Source organism: Eucalyptus grandis, chromosome 4 (assembly GCF_016545825.1).
Source record: "Eucalyptus grandis isolate ANBG69807.140 chromosome 4, ASM1654582v1, whole genome shotgun sequence".
In the NCBI taxonomy this organism is placed as follows: domain Eukaryota; kingdom Viridiplantae; phylum Streptophyta; class Magnoliopsida; order Myrtales; family Myrtaceae; genus Eucalyptus; species Eucalyptus grandis.
The window spans coordinates 35,658,715-35,682,607 of record NC_052615.1 but is presented as its reverse complement, the minus strand read 5'-3'; the positions used below and the strand labels follow the sequence as shown (position 1 = coordinate 35,682,607).

The window sequence follows — 23,893 nt, the reverse complement described above, 5'->3', positions numbered from 1 at the left end:
ATGAGGATTAAATAATATACAGTTTAAGTATAACCGGTGATTTAAAAACACTGAAAATTTTTGGGCAAATTGAGTGTGGTCATGATCCCTATCTATAGCTAAATCTATAATTAAATTATATTCTTATTCTTCCCGTGAAGTAGGTTGTACCGATTGAATAATATAAATTTGGTGTTTAATTTATTTTTTTATTGTTTCATTCGATCGTTTGTTTTTTGCCAGGCGACAGAAGAACTCGCGAAAAGCAAGGAGATCAGAGCAGGAAGAGGGTAGTTGGGGCCATAAACGTTGTCTCGAGAAGGGAGAAAGTGAACGAAGGCGCCACTTGGCATACTAAAATCCCCAATTACTTTCATTCCAAACCTCCATGAGACCACGCGGTTACATGTGATGGAAATGCTGCTAAAACGACAAAACTGAGGATATTCTATACAGTGATTCTCGGAGTAATAAAGGTCAGAGACCTCATTTACATAAACCCTAGTCCACTTTTTAAAAACATATATACAATGGAAGGAGATTCGTCTCATTGATTGCTGCCCTTTGCTAGATGCAATGCACCGACCGTAAAAATCAGAAAATATATCTGGAGAAATCATTTTGTATCGATCTAGAGATATCAGTTTGACTTTTCAATTCCCTTTTCTCATTAGGGTTTTCCACCGGATTGTTACTTCAGATATGTACAACTGTCTATTATGTACACAATTCCTTTTTGCAATATTCTATGTGAACTTTTAGCATGATGTGTGCATCGCATCACGTTCCGCTTACATGAACTTTTCCCTGACAACATTAGACTCTAGAGAAAAATGGCGTCCTGACATCTACACAAACATGCTTTCGTGTTTAGGTCTACCATTTTGTGGGGTCGGAGTTGCACATGTTTTTGATGTCAACTTGGAAGAACAAATCTTTTACCATCATCATTTCCATTACTTGATAAGCGGGCATGTAAAAAACTAAATCGTAATGCATTAAACTCTCATCGACCCACGAATTCCTTTGGTAAGACACGCTGTCTGTGATATGCTCAATTAGACAGGCTTGGGCGATGGTGACGAATGGGACAAAGTCCATGGTTGTGTAATTCCCAAAGCGCGAGTTTTCTTGGCGAGATTCTTGAGAGCAGAACTGTCATTATTGAGATGGAGAGATAATATTAGACCTTTTTGTTCACCCAAAAAATAAAATAAGTAGAAGCGTGTAGTTCTTGTCTGAACTCAGATATTTATATATGTATATATGGAGGCAACACATGGGGACGTGCGAGGGAGTTGGGTTCCGTGGATCTGTCAACCTCAGCGTAAGCGAGGGTTCAAGCAGACGACGTCATCGGCCGGCGTCACACCCTCCCTTTCCCCTCTCTCTTGTCCTTATACGGAGCGAAGGGGGATGCAACGCGGAAGTGCGTTTGAAGATTCTCGTTCTCTTCCTTCCCTTCCTTTCTCTTCTCGCAACGCCCCGCCTTTGACTTTGAAACCGGACACGAACGAACGACGTGTCCGGCGATTTCACACTTGCTTTAGTTTTCTCGCCAAAACCCTCCTTTGACGCAGTCAGCAATTCCCTCTCTCTCTCTCTCTCTTGGAGGACTAGTTTTGAGAGAGGTTTGGGCCACTCGGTTTATGTACAGGGCTCAAAAGTTCACTCGGTTTTGTCCTCGGTCAATCATCGGCCTCTCCCCTTTTCCTTCTCCTTTCCTCCTTGCTATATAACTCTCTCCTCGCCCTCATCTTCCTCTCACCTTCCTTCTTAGCCAAGCAGAAAGCGCCCTCTCTTTTGCTCTCCTTGCGTGGTTTTATATACACCCTTTTCATCCAACCCATCACCACAAGTCGAGCTTCTCTCCTTGCCCTTTTCTCCTTTTCGTCTTTTGGCTTTAATCCTTCACCTGTCATCACCGAGGTTGTCGATCCAGCCGAGCCCACAGTAATCTCATCCGCACTCTCTGGCTTTATATCTAGACGGGCTCGATCCCAGCATGAGGAACCAGTAGGCACCCTTCTTCGTTTTCGGCAACAGTCACCTTCCCTTCCCGTCGAATATTTTCTAGAGAGATAAGTCTCTTGTGACTGTAGCTTGTTGGGCCTGATCTTTGCAAAAAATGGAGAAGGTCATCAGCTGGGAGCAGCACAACCTGATCAGCGAGCTGGTACAGGGGAAGGATCTGGCGAAGCAGCTGCGGAACCACCTCGTCAGCCCGTCGTCGTCCCGGGAGACGCACGAGTACTTTGTCGAGAAGATACTCTCGTGCTACCAGAAGTCGCTGGCAATGCTGAATTGCGATGCGTTGGCGGAGGAGCACAGGCCCGCCTTCAGCATTGGGACTAGCGGCAGCCCCAAGGACGAGGGGGACGCCTGCAAAAAGAGGTGAGCTAAGATTCATCCGGGACTCGATGTGTTTATGCCCACCGGCGATGGTTTAAAGCTCTCAATCTGAATCGTTCGAATCGAATTGTATTGATTGTGGGGCTTTTGCGAAACGCAGGAAGACGATGCCGCGGTGGACGGAGCAGGTCCAGTTGAACTCCGAAGCCGGACTAGAGGGGCATCACGAGGATGGCTATAGCTGGAGAAAGTATGGGCAAAAGGAGATTCTTGGAGCTCGTTTCCCTCGGTAAATTCTCCATTCCCAGTCCTCGCCCTGTTCTGCTTTCGATCAAATTCTTCGTTAACTGGCGAATGATGATTTCAGAAAGAGCAGATACGAAAAAAGCCTCGACCTTTTACCCTGCGATGAGTTAATTAGACATTATGGTGTGAACCCACGACAAAGAGAAGCATTTTTTTGGGCTGCCCCCATGAATTTTGAGCTCCCTGTGTTGATAGGCGAGCCGAGATTCATGCATTGACCCTCGCTTTGTAACGCGACCACTTGTGGATTCAGCCGCAATGCTTATCCAATCCATTTTACTCTGTTATTCCTTTCAAGTTTCTTGTCCTCTGGTTGCCCCTTGCCAGCAATTGTCAGCTTCTTTCGCGGCACGTGGGTCTTGCAGCTGAATCGTTGTAGTATCTTTCGTTAGTTATTGTCATCGGAAATGTCGGAACAGTTGGGGGAGGCACGATCGGTGCCTAACCAAGTAGATTCTTGTTCTAGAGACAGTATGTTCGTTTGCGCAGCATTGTCCTAAACAGGATCTGTGCTTTTTACAGGGCATATTACAGATGCACTCACCGCAATGCCCAAGGCTGTTTGGCTACGAAGCAAGTCCAGAGATCGGACCAAGATCCGACTGTCGTCGAAGTCAAGTACCGCGGGCGACACACTTGCATCCAAGCCCGTAGTTCAGCCATCAGTCCAGACCCGATCATCAAGGAAGAGCCTCCGAAAGCAACTGCAATCCGGCAAGAACAGCCCAAACCATCTCTAGACACCCTTTTGAGCTTCAAATGGGGACTCAACGTTAAAGCTGAGAACGCGAGGCAGGATGATGTGTTCCCGTTGTTCACCTTCTCCTCCCCCGCAGTCGAGACCGAGAATGGAGAGAGGGATTACTTTGCTGATGCGCTGATGGATGACGGCTTCATGGACACTTTCTCGTCGCCGGCGACATCAGGGTCCAATTACTTTTCCCTGTCGCTGGACCACATGGCCAACTTCTGCCCTCCCATCAGCGTGCAGACGCCAGAGTCCGGCCTCACAGAAATAGTCTCAGCTCCAACCTCGGTCACCAATTCCCCAATGGGGGACGCGGCTTTCTCGGCTTTCTCGCTAGGCAAGGATGATTTCAACCTGGACTGTTCCTTCGACGGTTCGGAATTCTTGTTATGATTGCTGGGGCTGAGCTGTGTAGTGAATTTGGTCAGTAGGAGAGTAGAGGATGATTCGGATTTCAGTTCCTGGACATCATTGAAAGAGGCGACCGAACAAATTGGTAGAGCAAACCAGGCCACCTAGGGTCCTTCTACAATGTCCAGGAGAGTTGATGCTTAGATTTCACCAAAACGAACGTGTAATTTGTGTGCCCTTTTGTTCTCGCTTTTGCTGTTTCCCCTTTTTCTTTTTGTTTAATTTGATTGAGCATATTCTTAGAAAGTTAGGACTACAGCTTCTTCTTCCTGAGAAGATATATCTGACTGCAAGATGCAGCTTGTAAAATGTTCACTATTGTATTTTGCCCAGATTTAGAGAAGAAAAATTTGATTCTGAGGAAAATTGGCAATCGAAATGATGTGCTCCCTTCCTAAACAAAAAAAAAATCAAAAACGTCGCCTGTTGTTAGTAGCAACCTAATCAAAACTGGCTTGGGAGTGATAAGCTGGGCAAGTGAGCTAGCTTCCTCTAAACATTTCTAATATCAAATAATATCTCTAATATTTAATAATATGACTGATGTGATTCTCTTATAAGGAATTCTCTAATATCCATAAATATAATACAACACTTCAATCCCAAGGTTATCGAAAGCTGATTCACATAACCTTTCCATCACCTCTTCATCACATATTGAACTTCTACTAACATTCAAGATGCATTTATTTAGTGAAAAATGAGTAATTGGGAAAATATTTTCCTAAAATTGATCGTTTGCATCTCTTACACAAAAGTGGAATGAAAAATATTTCTCATTGTCCACAAAAATAAGAAAACATAAATTGTTGTCGATAATTAATACATTTTTTTATTTTTAGGAAAATGTCTTCAAAATCACACATTCTTTGTGAAACAGAGGGTCAGTTCGAAACCAAATTACTAGTATTGAGAGGTTATATCCCCAGACATCCGAGCACAATTGATGCTATCCTCTATTATCATCTTGAGATCGTACTTGTACTTGAACCCCATTTCCTCGAGCTTCGAGGATCCCCAAGCAATCTCTCTTCCCGTGTCCTCGATGAACCTGAAGCACATCATCACAAGAACTTAGTCAGCTTCCTGAGGAATCGATTTGCCAGCAATTTAATTCTTGTGAGATTGATTTTTGTCCTGCAGTGTTCTTGCCTAGAAGGCTAAAACAAAATGTCCATTCTGGCTTACTCTTCAGGAATCTGGATTTCTGGGAAGCTTTCCCTGATATGGCGGGCAATGTCTGCGGTCTTCACGTAGTCACTGGCACATAAGAACCTGCCGCTAATGGAATGCTGCTGCGTTATGCAGAAGATGTGCGCCTCGCACGCATCTTCGATGTGCACCACGGGGACTTTGCCATTCACTTCCTCCAAAATCCTCAGCATCCGGTACTGTGCTCTGTCGTTCGTTGCCTGTGCAATGAGGGCTCTCAAGCTAACTGGCAAGGAAGGGCGAATTGTGCTCCCTCCCACCAAGCCTAAAGCGATGCTCACTATCTCAATCGCGCCATTGTACCTCAGCAATTCCCTCTCTGATTGCGTCTTCGATTTCACGTAGTCCTCCTGCAGGGAATTCAAGAAAACCAGTTACTCATTGAAAAAACATGGTTCCGTCCTATCCTATCAGTAGAGTGCGGAAGCCGGTTGCTAATACCGGAAATTGTTCACTGTGGTAAGGAGCTGAGAGATTGAGCGGGGTCCAGCAGGATTCATCCATTGCCTCAGCAAAGCATTCTGTGTCGTCTTTCCTCGGTGAAGCGGCCATAACAGTAGCAGTGTAAATTAGCCGCCTCACGGTCCCCGATCTGATGCAGGACTCTGCAATGCTCTTTACTCCAGCAACGGCCGCCTCGGATGTATCTTTGAACTGTATTGAAGTGGCTTGATTGCTCAGTAAATTAGAAGACGTGACACTGACCCTTAAGTCCTGAATTAGACAATTACAAGTGTCTATCTAAACAGGCCTTTGATTCAATAGTGCCGAATTTCCAGTATGTTCTACAGTGGAGACCAGATAAGGATCTAATCATTCCTAGCTCAACTAGCAACACATGTCTGGAGGAATCCCTTAAAGCATGAAACACTCATCCTGATGCTTTCTTCTGTAAGGTTCGTGCTTTTTTTTTTTTAACCCTCTTTTAACCAGACAAGGTGAATATTCAAAGGCTGTGAAGAAGCTGCTCTTCCATTAAAGAACTTTGTACACCAAGCAAGAAACAAATTTGCAATTAATAAGTTAACTAGAGAGATTTTAGACCTTAGAGTTGTTGGGGTCATGGTGCATCGGGGTGGCCACATGAAAAACGTATTGACACCCTCGAATTGCTTTCTCAAAATCAAGGGGATTGTACAGATCTGCTTCAAATAGCACCAACCCCCTCTCTGCATTAGGAAAGCTCTTGAGGAACCCCACTTTGCTCTCGTCACCTACTCTCACCGTTTTCCAAACACACATGAGCAAATTCACAGATAAAGAATCAAGACGAAAGGTAACTGAAAAAGTTACCTGAGTTTCTAACGGTGGCATGGACTTTGTAGCCTCTCTCCAGCAGCCTCTTGACAATCCAAGAGCCTATGTAGCCAGAACCTCCAGTGACACACACCCTCGTTGCGTCCTCCATGGACGCACTCGTCGCGAACACTTCTGCTCGCACCTCTCGCGGTAGGTGAACGTGAGTAATTCCGATACGTCTTCGAGAACCTTGCCGCTCAGGAGTGGCCTATGCAGAGAGGAACACGCTATGTGCTCAGCTATAGACCGAATTGCGTCAACCATAGAAACTGGAGAGTACGGATTAGTGGCGCCAGAGTCGTCCACGATTCCCAGGCGCCTTTTCGACAAGACTGGAGGAACTGTCGCGCGGGCTTTACTGGCAAAAGCCCAACTCATGAGTGGACTTCATTCTTTGATCATGTTGAGTTCATCGAAGCTGAGCCCGGGACCATTTTCTAACGTAAGATCACCTCACATCGCAGCCTGCAAATTGCATGATCGAGTCTAATTAAACCAACATATAGAGAACAGGAGTCAAACTGGCCGGGGGTGAGTAAGACGGACCAACCAACTGAAAACCGCCCTGTTCGGTCCGATTCTCGAGAGTGCTAGTCTGGTTCCCAGTTCTAAGGGAGAACCGAACCCATTGTTTTTTATTTATTTATTTTTATTTTTTAAATGTCTCATGCACACCTCTTGTTCTCTTTCGATCTTTTCCTTTCGCCTCCCAGGGGCCTTCAGTCTAGTCGCCGGTCTCGAAAACTAGGAACTGGTCCCTCCAATCCGGTTCCCGGTTCCAGGGTGAGACCGGACCGGCCTCGGAATCAGACCGAGAATCAACCACTTCTAGGCTCAGCCATAAACACAACATCAGATGTCCCAACCTTCTACTCAATTAACTCATACGTATGTGTGCTCATCAGGCTAGATTTGATCATCCATTTTCTTGAGTTTGAATTATGATCGTTATTAGAGCTTGTTGAATATAGAACTCGATAATGGAAATATACTTCAAAATCATGGATGAAATTTGATTGGAATCGAAATGTGAAGAAGTTAGCCATATAACGAAAGTCCGTATGGGACTTTGTGAACGCCATCTTCAAGTCCGAATCCTTTTGCATGCTGGAGTTGAATATGGCGTTGGACCATGAGCGACATTAAACTACAGAAAGCGACGTAAAACGCATTCTAAGAGATTGTGCTTTTGGTGTCTTCTTAGGGTTTTGTCTGATTCAGACACGAGCAAGATATCAATTTTATGCAATATTCTTCAGTAAGGACATCGAGTAATTATTTAAAAAAAAATAATAATTCTGCCATCGTATGTTATAATATATGCTTGTGGACTATCTCACATAAATAGTAAAAAATATTTGATTACATATACTAGTTCCAGTAATTATTAATGCCTTAGAAAACTCCTAATAATATTCTTTTTCACATATAATTTACCTACAGAGCCTCTTGAGAGTATGAAATACTTTACCTGATCTAGATTTTCACATTTGTAGAAGAGATTCTTGGGTAGATTTTATTATTGGTTGAATGAAAAGGCCATTATTAGAGTAACATTGGATTCTAAGACAAGTACGCTTGGTTTATGCAAATGCAAAACCGTCTTTAAAAGTCTAAGTCCCATTTAACATTGATCATAAAAAAAAGCCATGACATTATTCAGGATAGAGAAAATAAAACAAATGGTCCCTGATTTATAGCCAAATGTACAATTTCGCCCTTGAATTTTTAATTTGTTCAAATCCATGAATTTTAGTTCATTGTGTAATGTCATCCCCGAAATTTTAATTTGTTCAATATGATTCAAACTTTTGGTAAATGTCCAATCTAGTCCTTGATTTATGAAAATGTTCAATATTATTCATGAACTTGAATTAATTGAAGAATAATATTGGATATTTTCATATAGTTTAGGAACTAGATTGGAAATTTACCAAAAATTCAAGAATTACATTGAAAAGATTAAAAGTTTAGGGATCACATTACGTATTGAGCTAAAGTTTACACATTGAACCAATTAAAAGTTCATGGATAACATTACACATTGGAGCAAAATTTAAGGACCATTTGTGTAATTATCCCTTTAGAATATCAAGTTAAATTGTATGCCTAGCATTCTAGTTATTTTTTTAGTATTGCGTCGGCCGGTCAAATGGACGGGCTTGATCAGGTATACAAAATGACCTAAACAACAAGTTTTGGATCAATTTCGACACATCTAGTATTACGACAAATGCTAGACATCTTTTATCAATGACATATTCGTTTTGTTTGTGAAAGCGAAAATAAGAATCTCTCCCTTTAGGTCCAACATTTTGAAATCGTTTAGTAATCACTCACCTTCTCCCACAATTATTCACTCCTTTATGCCCCATATTTCTATTGAACATGATTGAACTCTATGGCCCACCTTGGATGCCCCATTTTTCTCCTGCACTTTCCAATATTAATTTAAAAAGAAGAAGATTGAGAATGTCAATTGGTTGCCAAAGTTGAGCTCATCAAGAAATCATTTCGTAGTAATGAGCGTATTGGTTACAAGAAAGTTGGCTCCACACACAAGAAATCATTTCATTGGTTAAAGGAAAGTTGGCTCCACACACAAGAAATCCTCTCATCTTTTAGTCTCTCCCCGGATTCTCTCCCCGGATTCAGGGACCTTTGGTTCGATCCTCGATTCCAGAAATTGGAAACTGATCCCTCTAGTCTAATTCCCAATTTAAGGTAGACTGGATCGGATCGGACCGGACTGAATTGGATGAAGAACTGATCACCTTAGATTCGCCCATAAACACAGCATTAGATGTCCCAAACTTCTGCTTGTTTAACTCCCACAAATGTACGCTCATAGGTTCGATTTGATAATCCTTTTGCTTGAGTTTGAATTATGATCATCATAAGAGCACGTCCAATATCAAACTCAATATTGGAAGTACATGTTAAAACAGGTCTCGATTCTGAATTCATGGACGAAATCAGATCGGAATCGAAATGTGAAAAAGTTGGCCGTATAAAGAAAGTCCGATTGGGACTTTGTGAACGCCTTCTTCAAGTCCGAATCCTTTTGCATGCTGGAGTCTAATCTCGTGTTGGACCATGGGCGACATTAAAACTACGGAAAGCGACGTCAATTTGCATTCTAAGAGATCGTGATTTTGGCGTCTTCGTAGGGTTGTGTCCGATTCAGACTCGAGCATAATATCATATTTTTGCAATATTATTCAGTAAGGACCCATCAAATAATTATAAACAATTTCTGCCATCGTATATTATAATATATGCTTGTGGACTGTCTCACGTAAATATTAAAAATTATATGATTACATATACTATTTCGATAATGACCTCCTGGTCGGCCAGAAAATGACGCAGGTTCTGAGAATGGTTCTAGTTTTATCAGAGGTTCGAGCATGCGCAATTGCCTATGTAAGAGTAGAAACTTCGACTCGTATCATGTCGGCACATCTACAGGGAAAAAACATACATTGCACCGAAATTTCTCTCTCTGCAAAGAAAAATTAAAAGGTCACTTAAAATTCCCAAATTGATATATCCGAGCTACATGTACCCCAAATTATTATTTTTTGTTTAAAAAAAAAACCTAAAATCGATATACTCATATGACATTTACCTAATTTTGCTTAAGATTTTGTAAGATTTGTTTCGAGTGTATTAGTTTGGAATATTTTATTATATGAAAATAATTTTTTAATAAATATCACATATATATTAATTTGAGGGTTTTGATGGGAGAAACCCAACTTACGATTGATTCATATGAAAAGTGGCACTCGCTCTCTAAAACCTTTTTAAGCAGCATCATTCATCAGCTCGTGGCCTACTAAATGAGATTTCTTGTACGTCAAGCAAGTAAGGCGTTCAAAAAAAAAAAAAAAAAAGAGAGAGGATAAAGTATTGTTGTTATTTTCGACGTTTGGTTCTCATAGGAAAATGAATCAATGGAAAATATTTTATTAGTTAACAGAAAATATTTTATTAGTTAACGGAAAATATTTTCCTTTCAAAACTCAATTCCAAGAAAATGATTTCCTATTTGAAAGAATTGGAAAATATTTTTCAAAATATTTTCCTAGTCTTAGTGTTTTAAGTTAATGAAACCTTTGTTCTTATAAAAATGTTTTATTAAAAAAATTTGAATTTATTTTTTTAAAATGTAATTATTATTATTTCTTTTCTTTCTTTCTCCCTCTTCCTTTGCCAGCCACATGCCTTGGCGATGGTCAACAACCTGGTGATCAGCCATGACATGAGATGGTGAGCTTGAGGCTCACTAAATCTAGGTGAGCTCATGGCTAGCTTGATCTCGATGAGCTCGAGCTTGCTTGTGGCGTTGACAAGGCCTGGCAATCCATTAAGGAGAAAGAAAAAGAAAAGCGAAAAAGAAAAAAAAAAAAAGGAAAAAAATAATCTCAAATTTCAAGTGTTTTTCCTTGACATTGAAATCATTTTCCAAATGGGCTCCAAACACTAGAAAACATTTTCAATCACGTATCAATAAATAAATGAAAATTAACCATTTTCTTGGAAAATGATTTCTCTAAAAGTATTTTCCTTTATGATAAATTTTTTGACCAAATGAATGCCCATTTTTGCATTGGGGTGGACTACAGTGACTGGGTGCATTTGTGTAGGGGAAGTGTTTTTCGGGAGTTGATTTTTGGACTTTCATCCGTTTGGTTCGCGAAAAGTGACTAGTCGCATTTGTGTAGGGGAAGTGTTTTTCGGGAGTTGATTTTTTGGACTTTCATCTGTTTGGTTTGCGAAAAGTGACTAGTCAACTGAACAAAAATATTCATGGATAAATTTAAGAAAGTAAATTCCTTTTTTTCTTCAGCTAGTTGGCAGCCACAAGAGAGCTCAAGTCTTGCCCAAGGTCGGAAGGAGGAAGAAAAAATTTTAAAAACTAAAAAAAGAATATTTAAAAATTCAATTTTATTTTTATTTGCCATGAGATAAAGTCATGAGATTGAAATCACTTTCCAAATGAGATCCAACACTAGAAAACTTTGTCGATCACATATTACTAGACAAAAGAAAACCATCTATTTTCTTGAAAAATAATTTCAAGGAAAGCATTTTCTTTTATCATAAAGTTTTTCTCAAAATAAACACACCTTTGTGAAAGCAATTCCAATAAAAATCTTTCCTTTCTAGATGCCCTCCATTTGGAATATAGATAGTAGTCACCCCCTTACTTCCACAATTATTCACACCCCTATGCCCCAATTCTCTATCTAACATGATTGAACTCTCTGTCACATCCGTGATGTCAATTGGTCCCCGGTGGGCTTATCAAGAAATCATTTTTTAGTGATGGGTGAAATGGTTCCCCAACTTCCACGGCTCAATGTTCATTGGCTACAAAGAAAGTTGGCTCTACACACAGAACCACACGCCACTGTTTTGTCTGTTGTTCCGTCTCACCTACCGCAGAGCACGCATGAATCACCTAGTTTACATCGGAGTTAATAAGTAAAGATTGATTTACGACCGGCAGATGGACTGCTGAGCATATACAGAGGTGGAAAAACGGCAGCAGTACAAAGCTAATTCTGTACACGCACGTAGAGAGGACTTACTACGAGAAGCGGCATAGATCAAACAAACAAGAACTGAAAAAACCCACTACTGATGGCATTGAACAAGATATCATATGATTAACAAGAAGAAAATGGTAAGGTAAGACATGATAGGATGCGATGCAATTCTAGTGAAGTTGATTTACAAGTTTGGCCTTCCATTTGAGAACCAACTCGGAGAGTGCCCTCGTGGAGGACCCGTCTTCGCCAAGCACCTGGGCCGCCGCGTCCTTGAGTTCCCTCATGCGGTTCCGAACCAACCTGCCTTCTTCGCCCTCCATCAGGTCCTTCACGACCTTGGCGATCTCATCCCTCCCCACTAGGCTGCTCTCCGCGTTGGCCCTCGGCCTGAGCGCCACCTTGATGTCCTGGGTCAGCATAAGCGCATTCATCTTCTGCTCGGCGAAGAGCGGCCAAGCAATGAGCGGCACACCATTGAGCATGCTTTCAAGGGTTGAGTTCCAGCCGCAGTGGGTGAGGAACCCACCGGTTGAGCTATGGGACAGGACCTGGGCCTGTGGCACCCATGATGGCACCACCAAGCCCCTACCCTTGGTCCTCTCTAAAAAGCCTTTGGGTAAAAACTCGAACGGCTCGATTTGGCTGTCCCCGGTGAGGTATGCCGCGTTGGCCGCTTTGTCATTAGGGGTCCTCACCACCCACAAGAACCTATGCTCGCTCATCTCCAATCCCAGAGCCAGCTCTTGAATCTGGTCGTATGAGAGTGTCCCACCACTCCCGAACGACACGTACAGGACCGAACATTTTGGCTGTTCGTCCAACCACTTTAAACACTCCGAGCCGTCGGACTTGCTGCTCTGCTTTATGTTCACCAGCGGTCCGACCGAGTAGACCAGTGGCTTGCCGGGCTCTTCCCCTTGCAGGTACTCAATCACCCTTGGCTCAAGCTCCTCGAAGCTATTCAGCAGGATCCCCTCCGCCAGCCTGCACCGCCTGGCGTGGTGGAGGATCCACTTGTAGGCATCGTTGTGGCGGTCTTGGACCGGCTTGATCAGGTCCCTCCCATGGATCGGTATGCAGCCGGGTATCTTCACCGGCTCGGGTAGGTCCCTGTACTCACAAGAGACCGCTTCGTCCAGCGTTGGCAAGTGAAGGAACAGCGACAGGCACATGGCCGCGGTAGGGAAGAAAAGGAAGGGGGAGACGCCGAACTCCTCGGCCACGTTGAAGGCGTCGGTGCCGAAGGGGTCGACGACGAGGGCGACGAGCCTCGTGGACTCCTGTAGCCTCTGCATCTCATGGCGGAGGGAGGGGAGGGAGCGCGCCAGTGTGAGGGCGATGATGGTCTCGATGCGGGTGGTCTCGGCTGGGAGGTCGTCCAAGGTGACGGGCGGCAAGAAGACGTGGGCGATGGAGGGAGGGAGGGAGCCGAGGAGGGACTGCTGGGCCTTAGACGGTGAGCCGTCGTTGGGGATGATGAAGGTGACCAAGAAGCTGTGGTGGTGGACGAGCCGCTTCGCGAACTCGGCAAGAGGGATGAGATGACTTATGCCCGGTGATGGTACGATGGTTATGTGGGGTGTGGTCGAAGGCTGCTCCATGGTTGATGATGAGGAGGAGCAAGTGCTCTTGTTCTTGGAATTGCAAAAGCGACGAGGGGGCTTTTGATAGCTGCTTTCTCGGTTGTCGAAGTCTTGGGTAATTGTGGTGGTTGGTCCGTTTTCTGCTTGAACCTCTCAGCTCTAAGTGAACGAGTGTAACACGATACTTCTTCGAGCCTCTTATGCAGAAACATACAGAGATCGACACCACGAGGGGGGCTAATATGTCATCTCCGCGACAGAATATCCAGCTCGTTTGATATTTGATACCACCACGCCAGCTGCTGACGTGGCGTCTATTTTTTCCTTCCCAGTCGAAACGTGTCTTGAATCAAATTTGGAAAAAACGACGTGGAATTTCTGGAAACTGTTGCGCGGGATTTGCCGGCAAAAAGCCCGACTCGTAACTGGACAAAGTGATGTTGAGTATGTTGAAGCTGGAGGCAGTAATTATAACCGGAGATCCCCCCCCGGGGTTAGGTTTTGAAACCGCACCGATTGCCGTTTTCTTCTTTTGAAAAAAAAAAATTTATTTATATCATGAGCTAACACTTGACTCGATTACTCCTTCATTAGGCTCGATTATAAAAATATTTACGAGAGATTGTTAAGGTGGCGGTCCAATGACTGGTGGCCGTTCTAAGTGACATGACCGGCTTTAATATCCTTTTTTTTTTATTTAATTTTCTTATTATTTTCCTTTTTTATTTTCCTTTCCTTTCCCTTTTCTCTTTTTCCCTTTTTCCCTTCGTCAACCTTAGGCATCAGCCCTCACTGAGGCAAGCATCGCCCACTCCTTGGCTGGTGAGGGTAGCCCTTGTTTGAGGCTGGCAAGGTCTACCTCTGCTAGATTCGGCGAGTGTGACCCTTGGCAGTCATTGCTGAGGTAGTGACTAGCGAATGAAGAAAGAAAAGAAAAGGAAAATAACAAAATAATATGAAATTGAAAAAATACTTAAAAAATTGCAAAAGTTGTCTATGTAGCATCAACTGTGTTACAAAGGATGGTTGTGTTCACATCAGTGATTTTCGATTGAAATAATTAAATTTACAAATTGTCAAAAGGTTTAAAACTGAAATGGTAAATAGTTTAAAAACTTACGACAAATTTGGCAGAATTGAAAGATTTAAGATAAAATTGATAGTCATACAAAGTTTAGGATTTTTTTGGAAATTTTGAGTCATTAAGGGATATTTTTGCTAAGAATTTTGTGTGTTTCTAAGTGAGATTGAATGATCGTGGCGAGTCTAAACATTGTGAGATTATTGTGTAATTGAGGGTTTGGAAATATCAAAAATGTTTGAATGGCTTAAATGTGATTGAAATATCTTTTATATCACTTGATCTATGGATTTAATCTTGTACTATTCTCTTCCGTAGAGCAAGTCACTGGCTGAATCACATAGATCTAGTATCTGATTATTATTATTTATTTTTTTGTTCTGATTTGTTATTGTGTAGATAGTTTGTTTTTGGAAATAACATAGAATTTCTCTAAAAGAAGTAGAGAATTCGTCTAGACACGTACATAACTTACTTGAAATGCTCATGCCCAAAGCTCAACAAGCCATGCATTATCGGGTTTTGAGCTCCCCAAAAATGTTTTGATGCTTGTAAATCTTAATTGTTTGAATAAAATTGACAAATAAAGAAAGCTATAAATTAAATAAAGAAAGAAGAAGAAGAAGAAGAAGAAGAAGACTAGTCAAACCTACTTCATGGGAGCGTTGAACAAAAAGGTTAATTTAGATTGGTTGGTGTTATCCGACGAAAAAAAAAATTGGTTGGTATTAGTCTCAACTCATAAAGACAAACACGATGACTCATTCCTTCATGAGGAACATGCATGAAGGACGTGCTTCTAGAATCATTCGTCAATTGCACCAAGATTTGCATTTTAGGAAAAATCGTATATATCCTAAAAGAATACATAAATTTTAGTTTATCGAATGAGACAGCGACTTCGTACTCTCTATCTCATACTTCATACGACGTCAAAAAGAGGAGGGTTCTCATAGTTTTCTTTTAATAGATAACCGGTTTAGGTTGACAATACTAGGAGACTAGTGCATTTGTAGATCTGTAAACATGATTGATCCGGATAATATTAGTACCGTTCAAAATTATACTTACCATTTAAGTGTAGGCCTATTGACTTCAGGATTTAATTGATTGAATTGATAATTGATCGATTAAAGTTAATGGCTAAGAAGCAGTTTAGCATGTATTCGTTCACTTGGCCTAAAAGAAAGATTATAGTCTTTCCTGCCTTCACTGATGTCGTTAAGGAGAACTAGAATAGGATTTCAGCTCTCATTAATAAAATCATATTTGATATACTAAGATTGGTTTATAAAAACGATAGGCAAAGTGAAATGACTAATCCTTATTATATAGCGAATGCTCTCTTTTTTCTATTGCCTACTAATAGATTCTTTCGATCGCCGGACTCCCTTTCTTATAACGTTAGTAAATAATTCTTCAGTATACATAATTCAATCCAAAAAATAAACAATTAAGAAATTTTTTTACTCATTTAATTAAATTTTAGGGTTAATATTTCGAAAACCCCAAAATAGTACACTTTTGACAAATTTACCTCAAACTAATTTTTTTAATCACAAAAAACCTCAAATTAGTACATTTATGAAAAATTAACCATTCGTTAATTTCCATTAAATTATCGACCAAATTTTTTTTTCCATTAAATTGGATTAATACCATCGAAAACTACAAACTAGTACATCTGTAATAAATTGAGGGTAAACCCCTAAACTGGTATACCCCTTAACTACCACATGCGATCCAACTCAACAATTTGACAGTAAAAATTTATGGAAACTAATGGAGGGTAAATATGTTGCAATTGTATAGTTTGACATTTTGGTAGTCAAAAAATTAGTAGATGATTAATTTATTACAGATGTACCAAGTTAGAATTTTTCGGGGTATTAACTCTAAATTATATATGAAACTTTCGCTTCCTCACGAGAGCCATGCAACTTGGCCTTCATACACGTCATTACATAGTCAAATTTTTCAATATGGTATAATGAGCGAAGTTTAATCAATTTTCACATGTGCGTACAATCGTACAATTATTGATGAAGTTCGGGATATTTACGCTTTTATTTTTTTATTCTTTTGTGAAAAGATCATTAACATCTCATTCATGTGGTTCTTGAATTCTCACAACTTTAAATTTCACAAAGCAACGTAAAATGCATTCTAAGGATTTGTAATTTTTGTGTCTTCGTAGGGCTCATAATTTAGGATTTGTTTGGTAACCATCTTTCTTTTCTATTTTCTTTTTTTTTGTTCCCCAAAATAGAGAAAGAATTGAAGTTTGTTTGGTTAATGTTAGTTATTTTTCAGTTTTTTGATATAAAAAGTGGTCAAGAAATAGATTTCGAATAGACTCAAGAAGTAAAAATAAATAAAAATTACTCTTTTGTTCCTAGGAACAAAAAGAGAAATAAGTTCATTTTAGAAAAACAAGTTCAACATAACCTAATTCTCAACTTTACATAATCGACACAAGGTTTGGTTTCTTGACTTGATTCGAGTTCCTTTTTTGAAATAAAATTTAAAAAATAAAAATTAGAAATTTAGGAAAAAAATTCGAAATTAGATTTTAATTAGTTTTACTAGTGTTAATTCTAGTTTAAAATTGGTTTAACATAAAAAAAATGTGAAAATCTTTTGATGAAAATTCGATTCAAAATGGAATAAGCTTTTAGAATTTTACTACATGGATTTTTGAATGCCATTTTTTTAGAGACAATACTAGATTGCGAAAGCTTGGATACTCCAGTCTTCTTCCCTTAAGATTATATGCAATTTGGTTTCAATAGAAAATTAGATAGAACAAGTCTTATGCATTGCCATTTGTCTTGCGTTCATAGTAGTTGATAAGCCTGTGCTGCATAGATTTTCAATGACATTTGCTTAAAGGTTTGATGAGTTTGTGCAATTAGCGCACTAACTTTAGGATCGACTACATCCTTAGTTGTTCCATCATTGCGTATTCCACTAAGCAATGTTTGTTCTCATTCTTGCAGCTTAAAATGCTCAAAAGGTCTATGTATTTATTTATTGCAATGCTTAAAGATTTATTATCAGTCTCCTCATATTGTGAATTATAAACAAGTGGGACTCTCTACTACCATTTCCAGCGATCCATTTTTGACTACGTATTACATTTGATTTTCTGAGAGCCATTTTAAAATATCTCGATTAATTAAATCCTTACAAAATTTCATTTTTATCCAAACATGAATTATTAAGTCTCCATTAACATTTTTATAATTAAATGGAAAAAAATGGGAATATAAATTTTTAGAATCATGCCAAATGCATTTTTATTCCTTTTCTATTCTATGAATAAAAATTTTGTGCAGTTACCAAATGTATTCTTTTGCTTAGAAACTCATCCAAGAAATAGAAAAAAGTATTTCTGAACAAAAATTATTCTCAAAAATAGAAATGTTACTAAACGCATCCTTAGTCAAGACCCATCAAGTAATTGTTAAAAATTCCTACCACCGCATATTATAATATATTCTTGTGGACTACCACACAAAAATATTAAGAAATACTTGACTACATATATTAGTTCGATAATGATCTCCACATTAGCCAGAAAATGACGTAGGTTCTAAGAATTTTTAGTCAAAGATTCAAGTATGCACACGTAAGAATAAAAACTTCTACTGAAATCACGTCAGCTTATCTATAGGAAAAAAAAACATAAATTGTACCAAAATCTTTTTTCGAAAAAAAAAATCACTTAATAGGGTTAACACTATAAAACATTTTAAATTGGTACACCCATGCCCCATGCACCCCAAATTAATTTTCACATCATAAGAAATTACAAATCAGTACACCTACATTATATTTGCCCAAAATTAATTTTCATGTTGTAAAAAATTTCAAACGTGTACATCCAACTCTACCCTAATATTTTGGTAGATTTGTCTTGGAATATACTAGTTTGAGATTTTTTATTACACAAAAAATAAATTTGAGTAAATAGCGCACAAATGTACCAAATTAAGTTTTCTTTTAATCTAACTTATTATTGATCCACATAAAAGCGTTGTTCACCTTCCTAAACCTTTTCAAGTAGTGTGATTTGTAAGCTCATAGCCAACCACATGAGATTTTAATTGTTCGGAAAAAGTGGATAAAGTATTAAAGGCCTCTCCAAACAAAGATTGAAAAGAATGCATGGCTCTTTATTCTATCAATAATTTGTTCAGTTATTGAGAGAAATCGTTTTCTTTTTCTGAATTTTGAGCCATCGAGTTACTTCCACCATCAAATTAAATTCATTGTTGTCCATACAATCGTTTTGATTTGTTTTTCAATTACAAAAACTCAAGACTGGTTAGTACCAGCTGATTTGGTCCTTTGATGAAATCAATGGTCTTAAAGTAAAAGGGAAATTGTTATAAAAAATCCCAAACTATATCAATTGTGATATATCATAAATTTTTTTGTGATATCAAAAATCTCAAATTATACAAGCTGTGACACAATTATCTTAAACTTTTCTAGTAACATAAAAAACTTGAAGAGGATGTCGTCTCCTAGCAGCGCCTCATGTGAACCCTCGACTTTACCCAGCATAATTGGACAATTTCCCCTTGGACTAGACTAGAGACTTGCACAACATCACTCCTAGAGGAGTCTGAGCTTTCTAAAAAAAAATTGATCGGCACTTCGACGGGAAAAGTGCCAAAAAAGTCCTAAACCTTTTGTTATTGTGCCGATTTAGTATTAAACCTTTTTTTGGTGCCGATTTAATCCTAAACCTTTTTAAGTTGTGCCCATTCAGTCATTTCCGGCCAATTTGACCGGATTTTGCTGACTGGACGCCGGCCAGCTGACGTGGACAACTTTTAATAATATTTTAATATTTTTTAATAATTTTTATTTATTTTTATTTATTTTTTTATTTTTATGCTCTTCTTCCTCCAGCTGGTCGTTGGACCTTGGCAATCGGCCAGAGGCGACAGTTGGGGAGGTCGAGGTCGACCTTGTCGGCCACCTCACCAGTGGCCGTGGGGGCGGCGAGGGCGAGCTGCGCCATCTCGCCAGATATGGCGGCGGGTCAGCGAGCAGTGGTGGACGGCATCGGGCAGCAGCAGCATTGGGTGGCAGCATTGCGGCGGTGGTCTCATGTGGCCAGGGTTTCCTCGGCTTGGCCGGGAGAGGACTCTCTCTCTCTCTCTCTCTCTCTCTCTCTCTCTCTCTCTCTCTCTCTCAGGTCCCACCCAAATCGAACGCCCTCAGATCTTGAACCGAATCCTTGAAGACCGCGAGCTCCGGCCTGGTCCGATCAACGCAAGGCACAAAAAAGGACCGAGGCCTACCGGAGCTTCAGCGCTTGAAACCAGGCGTGGCCGTAGGCCGACGGCCGCGGCTTAGGTGGGTGGTCGACGGTCTACCCCCTCTGACTCTCTCCCCCTGCTCGAACCCCCTCACTCGCCATATCTGGCAAGTTGGTGGGGCTTGCCCTCGCTGGCCATGGGCGAGGCTCGACCCTTGCCAGATCCGACGAGGGCGAGCCTCGCCGCCCAGGCCTCGAGGGCGGCCACTGGCGAGGTGGTCGGCGAGGTCGACCTCGACCTCACCGGCCGTCGCCTCTGGCCGGTCGCCGAGGTCCGGCAACTGGCTGGAGGAAGAAGAGCAGAATAAAAAAATAAAATAAATAAAAAAAATATTATTAAAAATTGTCCACGTCAGTGCCGATTAGGTCACGTCAGCTGGTCGGCGTCCAGTCAGCAAAATCCGGCCAAAATTGACTGGAAATGACTGAATTGGCACAACCTAAAAAGGTTTAGGACTAAATCGGCACCAAAAAAAGGTTTAGGACTAAATCGGCACAATGACAAAAGGTTTAGGACTTTTTTGACACTTTTCCCGCACTTCGACTCTCCTCCTCAATCAATTCTCGCCAGCATGCTTTGCAATGTTTCGAACTTGGCTTGCGGATGTCCCAACATGATTTTAGTGTATGCTCGAACTCCTGGTCAAACGGAACCATTCTCAAAACCTGCGTCATTTTATGTCTAACGTGTGGAGCATTATCGAAGTAGTATATTCAATCAAATATTTCTTAATATTTACGTGAGATAGTCCACAAGCATATATTATAATATTGCAAAAAAAAATAAAATTTGACTTCATGCTCATGTCTAAATCAGCCACAACCCTACGAAGACGGAGAAAACCACAATTTCTTAGAATACATTTTACGTAGCTTTCTAAAATTTTGATGTTGTGGAAATTCAGGAACCACGTGAATGAGACCTGTAATAATCTTTTCACAAAGGATTAAGAAAATGGGTTATTATCCTGAACTACATCAGCACTTGTCCGACCACGTCAAAACCGATTAATCTTCACTCATTGAATGATACAGAAACGTTACCGACCAAAAAAAAAAAAAAATGATACAGAAAGGTTTGACTACGTAATGGCGTGCATGAGGGCCAAGTTGCATCGCTCTCGTGAGGAACAGAGAGTTTCAAAAACAATTTAATTAATGGAGCAAAGCTTCTTTTTTTTTTCTTGTTTTTTTAAAGGATTGAGCAACGTCATCTATACTTAAAAAAATCCCTAAAAAATTATCCGTTAACGTTATAAGAAAATGTGTTTTTAGCAATGGCAAGAATCTATCAATAAGTATGTGAACAAAGAAGACCTACTCGCTCTATAATAAGATTATCTTAGTACGTCTCATATTATCATAATCCCCTTTTTGGTCCTCCTTGATGACATCATTGGAGTCGGGTCATCTCTCTTTACTTTTGGCCAAGTGAATGAATATATGGCAATTCGCTTCTTAGCTATTATTTTTCATTGATCGATCAATTAGATCCCGAAGTCAAGAGGGCTGTCCCTAAATGGTAACCATGCTTTTGAACAGTACCCTCCTCTTTTCGATGTCATATGAAGGATGAGATCAGCGCACAAAATGCTGCATTTTCTTGATTTAAAAAACGTTGCTACATCATACGACAAATTAAATTTTGCATATCCTTTTAGGATATATACGACTATTGTCCTAATGTGACCCCTCGATGCAGCCTCTCCGCCATTACCTAGAGCCAGCACAATAGCATAATCAAGTTACAGGGCTTCTCAATTTATGTGGCGGAGCCATTGCTTAATGTTAGGATTTGCCACCTCGGGACCGCCGAATTGGGTGGTGAGGTGGTGGCCCAGAAGCCGTAGAAGAGCAGCTTTGATCTTGCACGCAGCTAGAAGGTAAAGAGGACTAATAGAGGGGAACGATCAGTGCACAAGAGATCTTTTATGGGCTAAAAGTGGTTTATTTTCGGATTCCTTTGGACCCCTTTCTAAAATTTTGGCCAATTCATTTATGACCTAGCCCATAAATATGATTATAAGAGATTTTGGACCCATTTCGTTACTTCTAATATTCCAACAAGTGTTGCATATCATATATATATATGTGAAAGCAATTCAAATGAGAATCTTTCTGTTTCTAGAGGCCCGCGATTTGGAATTCATATAGTGATCACTCACCTTTCCCTATGATTTTTCACACCTTTATCCCCAATTTTTTTCTATTTAGCACGGTTGAACTCTCTTGCACATCCTTTATGCCCCATTTTCTGCTGCACTTTCCGATATTAGTTTAAAAAGAGGAAGATTGGGAATGTAGTCAGTGCCACACCTGCCTGTCCTTTTCCTGGGAGCTCATCAAGAAATCATTTCATGGCGACGAGCGAATTGGTTCCCCAACTGCCACAGCTCGTGTCATTGGCTACAAAGAAAGTCGGTTCCACACGCACGACCGAACACCACTGTTTTGACTATCTTTCCCCTCTCCTACCACAGAGTACGCATGCATCGCATATTAAAATATATTCTTGTGGACTACCTCACGAAAATATTAACAAATATTTTACTACATATATTAGTTCGATAATCATCTTCCCGTTGGCTAGAAAATGACACAGATTCGGAGAATTTTTTTTATTTATTTTTATCAAAGGTTCGAGTGTGTTCATATAAGAGTAAAAACTTCTACTGAAATCACTTCGGCATATTTATAAGGAAACAAACATGAATTGTACCAAAGTCTTTGTCTTAAAAAAAAAATACTATTTAGGGTTAACACTATAAACATTTTAAATTGGTACATCTATGCTCCATGCAACCCAAACTATATTTCACATCATAAGAAATTATAAACCGGTACATCTATATCATATTTGCCCCAAATTAATTTTCATATCGTAAAAAATCTCAAGCTGGCATATCCGTAACTTTACCCTAAAATTTTGGTAGAATTGTCATGAATATACTAGTTTGGGAATTTTTTATTACATAAAAAATAATTTTGAGTAAATAACACGTGGATATATCAATTTGAGTATTTTTAAAGTCTAACTTATCATTGATCTACATAAAAAGCGCTGTTCACTTTCCTAAACATTTTCACAGTGTCATTCGTAAGATCTAGTCCATTACATGAGATTTCAATTGTTAGAAAAAGAGGATAAAGTATTAAGGTTTGTTCAGTTATTGAGAGAAGTCATTTTTTTTTTTTTTTTTTTGAAATTTGACCCGTCAAATTTCTTCCACCATCAATTTTTTTTTTTTCATTGTTGAATATGCAATGGTTTCGACTCCTTTTTCAATTACGAAAATTCAAAACCGGTTAGTACCAGCTGATTTGGTTCTTTGAAACCAATGGTCTTGAAGTAAAGGGAAAAGGCTATAGAAAATCTTAAATTATGCTTATTGTCATACATTTACCTATCATAAACTTTTTAGTTCTGAAATTAAAAAATAAAAAATAAAACCAAATTATGCCCTCTGTGGCACGATACCCTAAGCTTTTATTGTAACATAAAAACCTTCAAGAGGATGTCGTCTTCTAGCATTGCCTCATGTGACCCCTCAGCAAGCCCTAGCTCCAATGCAGGCCCTCCGTCATTACTAAGAGCCAGCACTGTGAAAATGAAGATGAAGGTGAAGAAAATGACTCTAGATACAGAAGAATCAGTGAATGAAACACTCGAATCACTTTACTTCAATAAGATTGTACTACAAAGCTTTCTGTGTATTATTGAACAACTATGAATACAAATCCTCTGTTCTTCCTCCCCTGTTTCTATCTCTCTATTTCAACATGTATCTGCTATTCAGTGCAGAGCATCCATGGATGATTTCTCTCACTCTTGCTTTCTCCGCTTGATCTTCTAAGTATTCTCCTACTTCATCAAGGAAGAAGAAGACTTCTTAACCGAACAGAAAAACTGAATACAGCTCATCAAAGGAAAACTGAATACAACTAACTGTTTCTACATTTGTTTTCTCACATTCAGCTGAATGACCGTACACGTGTTAGTTCAGATCTGTTATAACTCGGCGATCC

The 23,893-nt window shown here is 39.9% G+C and overlaps 3 protein-coding genes across 3 annotated transcripts; 1 reads left to right on the top strand and 2 right to left on the bottom strand.

Annotated features, from left to right (window-relative positions):
- The first annotated feature begins 1,721 nt into the window (after positions 1–1,721).
- On the top strand, positions 1,722–4,175 carry LOC104442163 (probable WRKY transcription factor 53). The gene is made up of 3 exons (XM_010055498.3): positions 1,722–2,373; positions 2,492–2,620; positions 3,160–4,175. The coding sequence occupies exons 1-3, from the start codon at positions 2,108–2,110 to the stop codon at positions 3,776–3,778; spliced, it is 1,014 nt and encodes a 337-aa protein (XP_010053800.1). The 5' UTR covers positions 1,722–2,107; the 3' UTR covers positions 3,779–4,175.
- A 170-nt stretch (positions 4,176–4,345) lies between these two features.
- On the bottom strand, positions 4,346–6,587 carry LOC104442162 (dihydroflavonol 4-reductase). Its single transcript, XM_010055497.3, has 5 exons — positions 6,302–6,587; positions 6,053–6,222; positions 5,450–5,662; positions 4,985–5,358; positions 4,346–4,847 (listed from the first exon to the last, which is right to left on the bottom strand). The coding sequence occupies exons 1-5, from the start codon at positions 6,414–6,416 to the stop codon at positions 4,700–4,702; spliced, it is 1,020 nt and encodes a 339-aa protein (XP_010053799.1). The 5' UTR covers positions 6,417–6,587; the 3' UTR covers positions 4,346–4,699.
- Positions 6,588–11,941: 5,354 nt separating this feature from the next.
- LOC104442161 (hydroquinone glucosyltransferase) lies at positions 11,942–13,672 on the bottom strand. Its single transcript, XM_010055496.3, has one exon. The coding sequence runs from the start codon at positions 13,467–13,469 to the stop codon at positions 12,036–12,038; it is 1,434 nt and encodes a 477-aa protein (XP_010053798.2). The 5' UTR covers positions 13,470–13,672; the 3' UTR covers positions 11,942–12,035.
- Positions 13,673–23,893: the final 10,221 nt, after the last annotated feature.